Raw genomic sequence first — 15021 nt, 5'->3', positions numbered from 1 at the left:
GTCTCAGGGTCGGGGGAGGGTGGGTGGGAGACTGAGCTCATTCTGCTGTTACGCACGCATCACAAATATTTGAAGTACAAATTTGTAGTCAGTCTCCTGTATTCGTTAGATAACAGAAGCAATAAAAAATTGTGTTCAAGAGTGCTGGGAAATATTTGCCGAATGAGTGAAACTATTTGCTGGGGGCTGGGAGGGCTTGATTCTCCCGGGTACTTCTTTGTTTAAAAAAAAAAAAAAGTTTCTTGAGAAACACAGGTGGCGCTTCGGTTTTGTGCTCACAGCGGGCGGAGGAATGTAGCTTTTCCCAGGGTCCCGATGGCAGGTTGCACGCAAGGAGTTCCTACACAAAGCCCAGATGGGCAGGCTAATTACTGGACAGGAGAGGACCGGGCCTAGAGAGAAGATAATCACAGCCGCCACAGCAAAGAGAACCCAAGACTGAGGCCGGGCACAGTTGCTCCGAGCACAGCATGGCTAAAGGGATTATGGCTTTGGGCTGCTTGCCTGCTGTCCCGGCCATTGTTCTCTGGGCTGGGGGTTGGGGGAGCTGCGGGGGGAGCCTCCTGCAGACAAAACAGCTCCCCACCTTTGTTCTTTACCCAGACAGAAACCTGTAGAAAATGGAACGTTGTTGTATACCTGTGAATCCATGGGAAGATTTCTCCCTTAGACTAAGATGACACTCAGCAGGTAAATGCAGAACCAAGCTGGAGTTGTGAACTCTCAGAGAGAGGAATTCCAGATGTACTGAGCAGAAAGTCCACCTGGACCCTCACAGGGTGACTTCAAAACTGAAGGGGATGGTGTGTGTGTGTGTGTGTGTGTGTGTACACGTGCGTACCTGAGTGTGTGTGTCTGTGCTCGCGCGCATTCGTGAAGCCCCTGAAGAGACTGCACCTGGCTGTTGGTGACATTTGCATTTGCCCTGGGAACCCACATTCTAAGGGAGTTGGCACGGGGCGGGAGAGAGGCTTCAGCAGTTAAGAGCACATACTGCTCTTGCTGAGGACCTGAGTTCGGTTCCCAGCACCCACACCAAGTGGCTCATTACTTGCTGCCTGTAACTCCAGCTTCAAGGGATGGATGGATGGTCTGGTCTCCAAGGGCGCCTGCACTAAGGTATACAAACACCATACACCACACACACACACACACACACACACACACACACACACACACACTTTAAAAAAATAAACTTTTTAAAGAACAAGAAGTAGAATTATAAGAAAAATCTACTCTATATCTCTGTTTACTGGATTTCCATAGGGTTTAATTGTATATTATTCAAAGTATAAATGTGTTACTTTCAGTCACCTTAAAACAGTCATGAACAAAACCCAGGCACTCCGTGGAGCTGGAGAAATGACTTAGTCATAAGAGCCCGAATTCACATCCACAGCACTCGGCACAAAAAGTCAGACAGGGACTGGAGAGACGGCTTGGCGGTTAAAAGCACCGACTGCTTGCTCTTCCAGAGGTCCTGAGTTCAATTCCCAGCAACCACATGGTGGCTCACAACCATCTACAATGGGATCTGATGCCCTCTTCTGGTGTGTCTGAAGACAGCTATAGTGTACTCACATAAATTTTTAAAAAAAAAAGAAAGAAAGAAAGAAAGAAAGAAAGAAAGAAAGAAAGAAAGAAAGAAAAGAAAAAGAAAGGCACAGAGGCACACATCTTGGGAAGATAGAGTCTGGATGATCCCTGAGATTCGTTGGCCTGCCAGTCACCAAGGACCCTTTCTCAAAAACAACATAATCATCATCATCAACAATATCATCATCACCACCACCACCATCATCTAAGATAGACAGCAATTGAGGAAAACACCCTCGTGTGCACACACAGGTGTACACACACACACACACATACACACAACATGCATGTATTGGCAGAAAAACTACTCTATTCTGGATCTGTCATTTGCAGACTCACAGCTGCATGGGCCCAGAGACCATTCGTTTGATGAGAGACATTTATCACATGCTGCTGTTGTCCAGGCCCCATGGGGAAGTACAAGGATGTACACAGAGGCCTGGAAGCGCCCAGGCCAGGCTCGAGCTCTATCACCCTTCTGCCGCAACCTAGGACACAGAGGGGTGCTCACAGTGACAGAGCTGAGCCTGGCTCCCAGGTGGCCTGGCTCTCTCTGAATGTCTTGCACCTGTGCAGATCACTCCTAGACTCCTGAAAACCCAAATCGTCTCCTCTCAGAACCCACAGTGCAGGCTGGAGGAGGTGTTCTAGAAACTTCCTCGGGTTATGTCCCACCCTTCCCACTGCCCATCGGGGGTCTCCCAGGGCACAGAGAGCAAAGTCCAAACTCTCTCTGGGATATACGAGATAGCCACTGCCTGCCTGTGTGCTCTCTCTCCTCTTGCAGCCTCCTGGGCTCAAATCAACCCTCTGACCCTACAGCCCCTGATGAACTACCTCCTTTCCTGTCCTCAGACCTTTGCATATGCTCTTCCCTCTGGACCTCCTTCCAATCCGTGGTTCTCAGCCTCTGATGTTTCTCTGACTACTCAGTCTAAAGGGCATAGGTACTTCAACCCCCATCACTGTATATACCTTCTCAGGTTCCCTTAAAGCTCTCTCTCTCTCTCTCTCTCTCTCTCTCTCTCTCTCTCTCTCTCTCTCTCTCTCTCTCTCTCTCCTCTCTTTCTGTCTCTCCTCTCTCTGTCTGTCTGTCTCTCTTTCTACATATGTGTATGTGGTGTTCCTGTATATGTACGCGTGTGTGGAAACAGTGAGCTGGGAAACTGAAGGCAGGTATACTTCCACACTCCCCCTATACACATCTTAGCCTCTCTTATCGTGAGCTGGAATCAGGCGATGTTTCAATCAAGTACAATGTTCTCAGAATCTGTTAGGAATGAATGCAAGGACTGAGTAATTCAAGGTCCATCTGACTCCACCCATGCAAACTCCTGCTGCTACCATCCTGTGGTCATCATTAGAGTCCAGCTATTCCAGGGGAACATTCTAGAACAGCATGACCAAGAGAGTATCCACAATCAGCTCTGGAAACTTAACTGATCCAAACTTAAGGCAGGCTGCATAGAGCAGACACACACCAGACTGCAAAGGCTCCCTTGAGATAGCTCATTAGTAATCTTTTATCTATATGTGATTGGTGTCAAAACAAGGACATCTTGGATCTGCTGGGTTAAGTGCACTATATTACAAAAGTTAATTTCACCTGTTCTTTTTCAGCTCTGTACGCTGCTACTAGAAATTTCTAAATGACCCAGCTGTCCCCCATCAATTTACTACTGCCAAGTCCTAACCTGGTAGCTCCCCTCTCCCTGCTACCGCCCTCCCCCACCCTGTCCTCCGCTCTGAGCACGGTACAGTTGACCAGCTTACTCATACGGAATGGGCAGAAGCCCTGGGGATAATGATGACTTACAGACCATCTTTCCAGAGAGGCCCCTGAGAATGAGGTATCTGAGAGCAGGCTTTTGATATGCAGCCCTTTGCCAAGTTCACCAGAATTCTGTGTGGGCCACACCCTGACTTCAGAGCTCTCATGTGGGTTTGTGGTCTGCCTGACTTTTCCCCACAGCCTCCCAAGACAAATGTCATTGATTTTATTTTATAGTCGTGGCACCACAGACCCCATGACTAACCAAGGGCAGCTCCCCAGCTCCCCCGGGGGGCTCTTGTGAAGGCCTGTAGGTGCTGCTCTCATTCCTTAACCTAGGTTCTCCTACTGAGTATCTTCATCAAGTCTGGAAGGCAAACACATATACCCCCATTCAACAGATCAATAAACTGAGTCCCGAAAAGACTGGTGGGGTATAGGCAAGGCACAGATAGTGGCAGAGTGGAGACCTGAGCCCAAACTCCCTGCAGGTACCCTTTGCCAACCCCCTATTCTGCCTAGAGCACTATTGTTAACACACACACTAGATTCGTGCCCGTGAACACTTAGACACTTGCTCCCTCACATACACATTTGAGTTCACATGTAGATACACTCACACACACACACACACACACACACACACACCATTCCAGACACTTTTCATCTCAACACTGAGGGGACAGAGACAGGTAGAGGCCAGCCTTGACTACACAGCAAGTTCCAGGACAGTGAGAGTTACATAATGAGATCCTGTCTCACAACCAAAGCCAACAACATCTGAAACATTGGCAGCTTTCAGATAATAAAAAGAAGCTGGGTTTTATCTTATCAAATTCTAAAAAAGTAAAGGAATAATGTCAGTTGCTGAAGCAGTACGTCTGTATACACCTGCTATGCCAGGGGACAATCGCGTCCCTGACAGACAAGTCTATGCGGGGGTGAGTGGAAGAAGTGGGATCCTTGCAGCCCCTGCCGCCCACCACCATAACCACGATTCAGATTCTCGAAACCACGGTCACCCTGCCCCTGCCCCAGTGTGCTCATAAATGCTCGATGTCTGACCTCTGGTGTTAAAAATCCTGCTTCCCCACGCCTTTCACCCCTCCCTGCCCCATTGGCAACCCACCCTCTCCACATAGACACCGGACAAGGGCCGCGGTGATCTTACATTGTAATGGTTTGGGGCAGGGGTTTCTGATTTTTCCACTTTCGTGAAGCTTGGCAGCTGGAACATGCTGGAACAGGCATTGCTGAAGTCCTTCTTGGAAGTCAAGTCTGACCGGATGGTATAAGCATTGGCAGCGGGATTTTTAGAAATGATGGGGCCCAGCCGGACACGCTGAGGAAGAGGAGGAGGATTAGCATTGCCAAGCGACCCAGGGGCCAGGAAAGACAGGTCAAGCGCAAAGGTCCCTGCCCCCAGTCCATTGTTGTTTGATTGTTGGTTTGCTTGCTTATCTGATTATTTGTTGACACAGGGCTTCAGTCTGTAGCCCAAGCTGGCCTAGAGCTCATTGTATAGCTCAGGCTAGCCTCAGCCTTGCAGCCTTCCTCCTGCCTCGCTTTGGGAGTGCCGGGGTACGGGGCACCAGCTACCATGTCCAGCTTACAAGCATGTTTTTCCTTAGGAGGCGAGACCGTAGCAGGTGCCAGGGGTAATCGGACCTCAAGCTTTGAGGGCTCGCTCTTAGGAAATGCAAGCTCAGACCCGTTCTGACTTCTGTAAACTAACTCAAAGCATTCGTCACCTGTTTGGGACCTGGAGAGAGTGACTTTCCCCGGCATCACATTTTCCCAGTGTCCTGTGCCCCACCACTACGCCCGCCTCATCAGCTGTGGGGCGACTCCCCGTGACAGGATAGGTGAGACTGCTCCCCCATGGCGTTCTCGGGGAGCTGCTTCAGGGAGGGACAAGCAGGCTGCTCACTCACGCCTCCTCTCCCTGCTGTGTTCTTGCCAGTGTAGCAGCACACACATGTGGTTCGGGATTTGGGAGGCAGAGACAGGGTGACCGCAAATTTGAGGCCAGCCTGAGCTACACAGTGAGACACTGTCTCAAAAATAATAAATAAATCAGTATCACCCAGACCAACAGCAAATAAACATCAATAAAACCCTAAAAGACTTATGTCTCAACAGAACCGATCCCATCCCTTCCGGGAAAGCACAATAAAGTATTTTCAGTTCAAAAACAAACACAATTGGTGTTTGCCAAATGAATAGGGGCAAAAGTCATAGAAACTCGATGATAGCATCTCTCTGCCCTCTGACAGCGCGGCTGGTATTAGAGTCTGATAAGACAAGAAAGTTCCCATGGTTTTACAGTGAAAGGCTAGGGAACTCTGCCGCGGGGAGTCTCCATTCAGTGGAGGTCGATAACCACACAGGCACAGGGGAGAGGGCTGGTGGGGATGGCTCTCAATGGTGGTTTGAGGGTAGGGGCAGAAGCCGGGCTGTGCTAGTCTGGATTCTAACCCGGGTTCAAATCCAAGTTCTGGCTGCAATGCTCCCCAGTGTTCTTTGCAGCAAAGACTAAGCTTTAGGGTAGGGGCAGAAGCCGGGCTGTGCTAGTCTGGATTCTAACCCGGGTTCAAATCCAAGTTCTGGCTGCAATGCTCCCCAGTGTTCTTTGCAGCAAAGACTAAGCTGGCAGCAGCCTTTGGGTTTGGGCCAATTCTTTTTTTTTTATTTATTTATTTATTTATTTATTTATTTATTATATGTAAGTACACTGTAACTGTCTTCAGACACTCTAGACGCGGGAGTCAGATCTTGTTACGGATGGTTATGAGCCACCATGTGGTTGCTGGGATTTGAACTCTGGACCTTCGGAAGAGCAGTCGGGTGCTCTTACCCACTGAGCCATCTCACCAGCCCTGGGCCAATTCTTAACCAAGAAACTCAGCTCTGCTAGTAAAGTGGTGTGGGACCAACATGTTCAGCCAGACACTCTGCCTCCACCTGGTGACCAAGACCAGACATGGCGCTCAAAAGAGAGGTCAGGAGGCTCGGCCCTAGAGAAATTGCGAGTGTTTCTTTCCCATCCTGCTATCTTTCTTGCCTTCAGAGATTTATTGCTTTCATGATTGGGGATTGGGGTGGGGTGTTCTAGAAACTTCCCGGTGATGCCGAATTCTCTGAGGCACCACCATAACAAGATTCGTGTTGGCAGTGCCCACTCCCCTGCATTTCTCTGCGGCCACTGGAGAACTTCTCCCAACACATAAGAACTCCACTGTGCAGTGGCAACCCAGAAAGGCCACCAAAGTCCCCGCCCATCTGCCTCATTTAGCTTCCTGGTTGTAGAAGATTCTAGAATAAATCTCCGAGTGCCTTAATGAGGTGGGTGCTTTATATCATTTGAACTTTGAGGGATGACAAGTCTTCTCAAAAGGTTGGGTGTTGTCCCCCTGACAGTCATGAGGAAGTGTGTAGAGTTTATAAGCCCATGGACATTTCGGGGCGGCCTCACCCTAAGCACATTCCTCCTGGGCTCTTATGATCTCCCTCTGAGGTGGGAGGCTTGAATTCCCTGGGTCTCCGGATCGGGAAGTGGGGAAAGGCTGTCTCTCATCGAGGTTGGACAATGTGGGCTGCAGCCAGGTATTACAAACCCTTAGGACCCCCGTCCCAAGGATAAAGGAATTCAAGCATTTACAAGTATAAAAGGCTGGGGCTGGAGGACTGGCTCAGACATCCTAGCACTTCAGGAGAGGACCCCCCTACATCAAGCATCCAGTTTCTAGGGACCTGGTGCCCTCTGCTGTCCTCTGCAGGTACCTGCAACTCCTGTGTGCGTTAGCTTCTCCACCCCTCCCTCCACTCAACACACATAATTAAAAACAAGCCTTGTATTTAAAACAAGAAATATAAAGCTGAATCTTAGGGCCATTAAAGGGAGAAAAGCACACACACCCCCGTCTCCTTTCCTCTGGGTCATTTTTTTAAGAAGTGAAAGGCCTGATTGAATTGTGTAACACTCCGATCTTCCAGGGCCTTCTCCCTTGGATGGAGAGTTGAACCACTCAAAAGTCACGGCCAGTGAAGCCTGGCAGAGTCCTGATCCACTGGGCACTAGTCCAGACCCTTCATGGTCGGGTGGTAATGCACGGTCTGGCAAAGGAGTTCTCAGAGAGAAGCCAGGCGCTTTGGGCTGTCTGAAGGGTGACTCGGGTACTGACAGCTTAGCTCCTGCTTGTTTACACTGCTCAGCAATTTCAAAGTCTTTCCCACTGCGATTCACTCAGAGACTCCAGGGAGTCTCTGAGGCAACTGGTACGTGAAGGGTGAAGGGTGGCGTGCTTGAGGTCACATTCAGGCTCCACAGCTGAGTCAGGATTAGGCTCCACAGCTGTGGCCAGTGCTGGGGCGTTGTGACGTGGCGCCTGGATGGTGTTCTTTCTCCTGACACGGGGCTAAAGGCCTGACTCTCCAGTGACTTTGCTGAGGTCTCTGAGACCGAGAGCCTTCATTCCAAAGTCAGTTTACTCCTGAACATTTCCCACTGTCACCAACCCAACCCCCAGCGAGAGGTGGCCGCGTTTGGTGGGAATAAGAAGAAAATGGTCCCTGGTGTCAGGCACCGTATCATCTATGTAAGAGACTGTCCCAACCTTTACAGGGACAGGCAGGCACATGTATTCTATTGATGTCAGTCCTGGCCCTGCTTTCGCCGACGCTGCTCTGCCTCAGGCTCCGGCTTGGCGCTTTCCCTCCCTTGCTTCCCTTAAGGCTGAGGCTGTAGCTTGGTGGTAAGAGCCTTGAATGCCACCCTCCACATACACACCAAGACAGAAGGCAGAAGAACTCACGCCTGCTCAGGGTCAGGGTTGTTTCATTCCTGTGTTTGACTGCAAGAATCCTCGACAAAGATAGAGTCCCAGGAAGGAACAGGAAGATTTTTGTGTCTCAGCAACCCCGCCCCGTGTGTCTGTGTGTGTGTGTGTGTGTGTGTGTGTGTGTGTGTGTGCTCTCTTCCCCCAACGCCCCCCCTCGGACTGTGTGTTCTCTCTCTGTCTCTGTGTGTGTGTGTGTGTCTCTCTCTCTCTGTGTGTCTCTCTGTCTCTCTCTGTGTATTTCTGTCTTGCTTGCTCTGTGTATCTGCCTCTCTGTCACTGTGTCTGTCTGTCTCTGTCTCTCTCTGTGTGCACATGTGTGTGTGTGTNCGTGTGTCTGTCTGTCTCTGTCTTTCTGTGTGTCTCTCTGTTTCTCTGTCTCTCTCTTTACTGTGAGGCAGTGATAGCTATGCCCTGAGTCCAGTGAATGTGGAGGTCAGAGGTCAGCTCTCTCCTACCACGTGGATCTCAGCAATCCAGTTCTGGCCATCGACTTTGGCAGGGGTACTTCTTATCCTCCGAGCCATCAAACTGTACCCCTAGGGTTGTTGTTGTTGTTGTTTTTTCCAATCCAAATTCCCAATGATTTGAACAACCCAGTTATATGAAGCAAGTGTTAAAAATCATTTTCCTATCAGAGAAAAACACAGCAGTTTCCTTGGCATGCCTCAGAGTCTCAGAAGGACACCTGCTTCTTTCGCTGGACAACCAAGGCCTAGTTTCTCTTCCTACCTCATCCACACGCATCCACGGAGACGCACGGCGTAAGGTCACGGGGTCAGATTTACCTTTGTGAAATCACAGGAAGTGGTTGCTGTCTTAATCGGGACAGGGATGGTTGGAGAGAAAGGAGCAGCTGCCCAACGTGTCATTATGCAGTGAACAGGGGAAATTACTGACCGGTCAATGCCCCGGGGCTCTCACCGTGGAGGGAAAAGTGCAGGTTCCTCTCTTGGAAAGAGAGGCACTGTTGAACACTGGAGACTGGTGGATGACATTGTAGAATCCAGGGCCCGGGATGTCATCCTGAGAAGGACAAGAACGCAGCGTCACTGGGCACGGCAACTTCAGCGTGCTTTTCCACCAGTCTTCCATCCATTAGTGCTAACCCTCCTTCTAATCTACAGGGCGGGCTCCACCGTAACAGAGGTGACAGCCTGGCTTCACGGTTCTCTGACTTGCCCAATCTCTACCCCAGTGACCAATGGGAGGGGCCGGAGTTCTAACTCAGGCCGGGTCTCCCAAAGCCCTTGCTCTTTCCACAGAGGTGCCATCCCGAGTTGGACGGCAACAGTGCTTTGGGGAGATTTTGGTTTTCGTGTCATTAGGGAGATGTACTGGTGTGCATGTCGGCCTCCGTGGACTGGAGCAGCCGAGCCTGAGGTAAGGGGAGGGTGACCGATTTTACGGTAACCACACCCCACCTGACTCAGCTTCCTCCTGAGGCCTCTAAGAAGGGAAACTGGGGAGTGTTTCTGTTTATAAAGCAAAAGGAAACAAAAACAGTCTTCATTCCAAACGAGGCCATCTTGAACTTAGGACAAAATGAGGCACCCATGGGGCCCAAGGGTAACTTGAAGTTGGGGTGCTGGGGAGCCAGCAGTGGAAGCTGTGCTCAGAGCCAGCACAAGCTGCGCGGGCTTCCCAAAGCTTCCAGCTCCTTTCTGGTGCCAGTTACTAAGGGGAGAGCAGTGTTGACAAAAGCCCGAGGAGCAGGTGACACGCAATGATGCTTCATTGTAGCGCAGGGCTTCCTGGTCCTGCCCGCTGCTGGGAGCTGTTCAAGACTAATCTCATTTTCACCGCCACCCAACGAGGAAGGGATTACAGTCCCTGTTTCACCAATGAGGCACATGCAGATGAACTTGTCCAAAGTCCAAATGCTGACTACACCGTGAGTGCTCTCGGAAGTGGGCCTGTCACCAAAGCCACCTAAAAAACCAGAAGCCAGGCATGTAGGGCCACACGCAGCAAGCAGTAAGCCCCGACTGCAGAGTTTTGCCAGTGCCACTCTGTAAAGCCAAAGACATCCTAACTCTCCTGTCCCGGCTGCCTCATTCAGGCAGGGAGCTTGATGGACCACTGGTGCCTTCCAGAACTTTCCAGTCTGGAAAGTGGGGACAGAGTGCCTGGAGTTGATTATAAAGAAGAGAGGCAAAGTTGCTATTAGCAGGATCTTGGAACAGATGTGTGGCACACACACACACCACACACACATATACACAAACGGACACACTCATACACACACATACACTCACACACATATGTACACATATACATTCACACACACACACATACATCACATACACAACTCACACACATACACACACCACACACAAATGAGGCATACACACAGATAAGACATACACACACACATACATGTACACAGAGATAAGACATATACACATACACACATACACACACACACTTACATACACAACTCACATACACACTGACACACATACATAACACACAGGTGAGACACACACAGGTGACACACACACACAAGCGTACACACACACACACACACACACACGGCAGGCAGTGAGCAGAGGGCTCAGCCTCCCAGGCCAAGAGTCAGAGGCAAGATACTGCAGGCAGGTCAGTTTCCCAGGGTCTGGTTTGCACACTTTTCTCCAGTAGCACACTGAGACTTCACAATGACCGACTCACTGAGAGGTCGGGATCAAAAGAGAGATGTGCTAATGTTGCACAACAGGCAAAGACCTCGCCAGTCTCAGGGTAGAGCCTTCCAACCACGGACACCAACTGCCTCTCAGAGGAGGCTGTAAGGATACAGATAAAAAACCCTTCCCTAGGGTTGTGAATTGGAAAGTCTGTGTTGCTCAGCTCCATCACCTTCAGGAAGTCTCCTTACTGGGCCTCAGTCTCCTCATCTATACATCCGAGGTGCTGGGATCTTAGTGAGGTTCTAGGTTCCCATCTGTGGCAGGAGTTGCAGTGTTACTAGTCATAACGCTGATGCACGCTTTAAATGCTTTGCCTGCTTGTGTGTAAGTGGAACATGAGTGTGCCTGCATGCCCATGGAGGCCAGAGGAAGGTATTGGATCCTCTGGAACTGGAGTTATAAACAGTTGTGAGCTGCCAGGTAGATGCTAGGACTGGAACCCAGGTCCTCGGCAAGAGCAAGTGTGCTAACTGCTAAACTATCTCTCCAGCCCCTGATATGACCTCATGGGTGCAAACACTGGACAGGGAAGACCCCCCCCTTTCTCCCCCTCTCTGCACACGCCCACTGCTCTGTCTCCACCTACCCAGTTAAATTCGGATCGCAAACAACAACTAGCTGTTTTTGCTTAAGTATAGCCTATGAAGTATTTGGGACATACTTGTGCTAAAAATAATTACCTATTTGCAATTCTAATTTATCCAAGCACCTGTATTTGTCTTTGCTAGATCTGACAGCTTTGCTGGGCATTCATCAACTGGGTTAGACTGCAAAACGGCTATGGTCCAGGACAAATGGGAAGAGGGCTGTTACTGGTTAGCCTGTGGGGACGAAATTTACTCTCGACGAAGGTCCAAGAGAGAGTCTTTGGGGCTGAAGCATGCTGGAGCTGGCCTGTGGGGGGGGGGGGCATTAAAACCCTGACCATGGTCATTGAAATCGGCCGCTGTAGGAATGTTTACAGTGGAGAAACCAGCGGAGGCTACAGTGGAGGGAAGAGCTAGCTGGATTCCCTTCTCATTATGGGGCCCCAAAACAACCAGGGGTCTCCACAGGCACAGAGAAAGAACCTCAGTGCAGAGGGCCCACCCCTGGGAAGCTGCTGGAAGTGGGGCAGGACACAGCCATCCCCGAAGCCCCTCTCTCTCTCTCTCTCTCTCTCTCCTCTTTGGTTTTTCGAGACAGGGTTTCTCTGTATAGCCCTGGCTGTCCTGGAACTCACTCTGTAGACCACCAGGCTGGCCTCGGACTCAGAAATCCGCCTGCCTCTGCCTCCCAAGTGCTGGGATTACAGGTGTGCGCCACCACTGCCTGGCCTCCCCCTCGGTCTCTTAGATGAGACACCTCAGAAGGCAAAAACCAAATAATCCGAGTAGAAGTAACTGCCCACCACAGCCTCAGAGCCTCGAAGCCAGGGCCACCGGTGGGCGTGGGACCGAGCAAGCAATGGGTGGTAAATGTATTCCCTTCCTCTTGGCCAGCACACACCATGGGTGGCACTTGGTGGAGAGGGACTTAGAGCGCCCATTGGACTGGCAGCCTCTGTAGGTGTGAGGAGGGGCAGATGACCCCTGGGATGGGCCTGAAGAGGTCACAGGGGAGCTGGCATGCAGACCCTGGGCCTGGATATCTTCCCAGGCTTGTGGGGGAGGTCTGACTGTAGAGCCTAGAGCCAGGCATGGCTTCCTACCTACTGTGGTTTCCATCCTATATCATGAATTCTGTCTGAGTTCCTCTGTAACCTTAAATGGTTTCATAGCAACTTAAACCCTGGCTTCTGACTAGAAGGGTAAATCTCTACCAGGTTAGTTGGCCAGCTAGTTTGTTTCTGAAGTGCTTTTCTATGTCCCTGGCTGGACTTCAAATTCACTATATAACCAAGGATGAGCGTGAGTGGCTGACTGCCCTGCCTTAGCCTCCCAAGTGCTGGATTTGCCGCACAATTTCATTGTGCATTTTACAAGCTACCATATGGGTGCTGGGAATCGAACCCTGGTCTTGTACAAGGGCCACAAATGCTCTAAACCACTGAGCCATTTCTCCAGTCCTTTCACCATGGAACTTAAGTGTCTGCCACTCCCCACCCCCACCCCAGAAGACACAATGTCCCTGTCCTACCAGCGCGTGTTCATTCACGTGGAAGGCATCAAGTTTGGCATCCTGCAATCTCACCCCCCAGGAAGAGCTAATCTAGTGTAACATCCTAATTTTTAAGGGGAAGAACCAGATACAGGCGGTGCCCTTACAGCTACTTAGCTTGGGAAGCTGAGTATGACGGAGAAGATGCTGGGTGACAGGGAAGAAAGTGTCCAGGAGGCTGTGTCACCTAGAGCCATGTCCCCTCGTGAATGCTAAGTTAGCTACACGTTTGTAACCAATCATAAAGTTTACTCCTAGCAATCCAAATGGCCAATTTAGACACAAATCTGTGCTGGACCCTCATCCTCCCGTGGTGAGATTCTTTCGGGTAGTGACGCAAGCCTTTGGTCTCAGCACTCGGAAGGCAGGGACAGGTAGATCTCTGTGAGTTCCAGGCCAGTCTGGTCTACAGAGCAAGTTCCAGGAGGGCCAGCACTACACAGAGAAACCCTGCCTCAAAACAAAAGTATGAGGGGGACATGTAAGCCATAGCTTGAGAGCAGACAGAGTTCAGGGGACAAGCCGAGAGAGTCGGTTCTGGAAGTGGGTACCTTTAAAACACACACACACACACACACCAGCTACCACACTGGCACTGCAGGAGTGGGATTCTTTACAGGGAATGTGAACTGGGCCTGGGGTTCAGCTACAGCAGAGGTGAGTGTCTGCTTCAGAAGGTGTCGTGTTAAAGCAGGGCTAAGTGGGTCACTGCTCCAAGGTGAGCAGCTGATCGGGTGTGGGCTCGGCACAGGGCGTGTGTGTGTGTGTGTGTGTGTGTGTGTGTGTGTGTGTGTGTGTGGCTCCTGTCTTAAGCAGGGGAGGTTCCAAATCTGTTGTTAACTCGTGTTGCCTCACTAAATTACTGGGTGATGCCGCGCAGGCGCATTGCTTCTCTGTGCCCATTTTCCCCCCAGGAGAAATGAGATGGGTGCAGAGCGAGGAAGGAGTGAGTGGGTTCTCTGTGCCTAGGACATGGGGATTATATAACACCTCGGTAATTACACAATCCCAACTCTCACATCACAGACGAGGAAATCGTGGCCACAAAGGACAAGTGGCTGCTCTCAGAGGCTTCTGGGTGAGGGAACACAGCATGTTTCTTCAAAAATACAAAATAAAAAATGCTTTCAAAGGCAGCGATGAAAGGCTTCCCGTCAAGCGGATGCCACCACACTGGAAAATTTGGAACCAAACTTCTGAGAGGTTTCCGGCTGTATCTGGTGCTACCCTGCAGTTCTGGCTGGAGGCCCTGCTGTCACCCATAGGCAGGAGACAAGATAGGATCCCACAGGGTACTTTCAGCTCCTGGATCAGAGCTTGCCATGTGGGCTGGAGCCGGCACAGAGCACGTGTTACCCTCCCTGGGCATCAGTCTGTCTTGCCAAGGTGGGTCCAGAAGCATGCTGGCTTTCATCAACCAAATTTACAGCCTTGAAGGCCACAAAGGCAGGCGTGGCTCCGTGTGGAAACAGTGAGAGGTTTTGGGTTGAGGCCTAATTCTTTCGACGTTGATTCAGCAAATATTTATTTAGAGCCTCTCTTATGTGGCAAACCCGGGGCTGCACGGCCCAGGGTGGGTCACTTAGCCTCCCTAAGCCTCGGTTTCCTCTTATGTTAAATGAAGACACTAAACCCTCTCCTTTTAGTATTGTTCTGGGGGAGCGGCGATCCGATCTAAAAATGCTTTACCACGTACTGGGAATTGGTTGGTGACAGCTACTATTCTTTTTATTGGAAACTGAGCTGCAAACACCCTGGACGTGGGCAACTTACACACTGTCATTAAAGCAGACCAATGGAGACCTGACAGCTACAATACAGAGAAACTAGAGATAAAAAGAGAAAAAGAGCCGGGTGTGGTGGTGCGCACCTTTAATCCCAGCACTTGGGAGGTAGAGGCAGGTGGATTTCTGAGTTCGAGGCCAGCCTGGTCTACAGAGTGAGTTCCAGGACAGCCAGGGCTATACAGAGAAACCCTGTCTCGAAA

General features: G+C 50.5%; 1 protein-coding gene across 2 annotated transcripts in view; it reads right to left on the bottom strand.

The window, feature by feature from the left end:
• The window catches only part of Stpg1 (sperm tail PG-rich repeat containing 1), a 43799-nt gene that overhangs the window by 15325 nt on the left and 13453 nt on the right, over positions 1-15021 (bottom strand). For both annotated transcript variants that reach the window (XM_021200959.1, XM_021200958.1), the window contains 2 exons: positions 9130-9231; positions 4539-4709 (listed from right to left, as the gene is read on the bottom strand). In XM_021200959.1, coding sequence (XP_021056618.1) covers positions 4539-4709; positions 9130-9231 — 273 coding nt within the window. The remainder of the gene's footprint in view (positions 1-4538; positions 4710-9129; positions 9232-15021) is intronic.

The sequence above is a fragment of the Mus pahari genome, chromosome 6 (assembly GCF_900095145.1).
Source record: "Mus pahari chromosome 6, PAHARI_EIJ_v1.1, whole genome shotgun sequence".
NCBI classification, from domain to species: domain Eukaryota; kingdom Metazoa; phylum Chordata; class Mammalia; order Rodentia; family Muridae; genus Mus; species Mus pahari.
The sequence above is the reverse complement of the archived record's forward strand: the minus strand, read 5'-3'. Positions and strand labels throughout refer to the sequence as shown.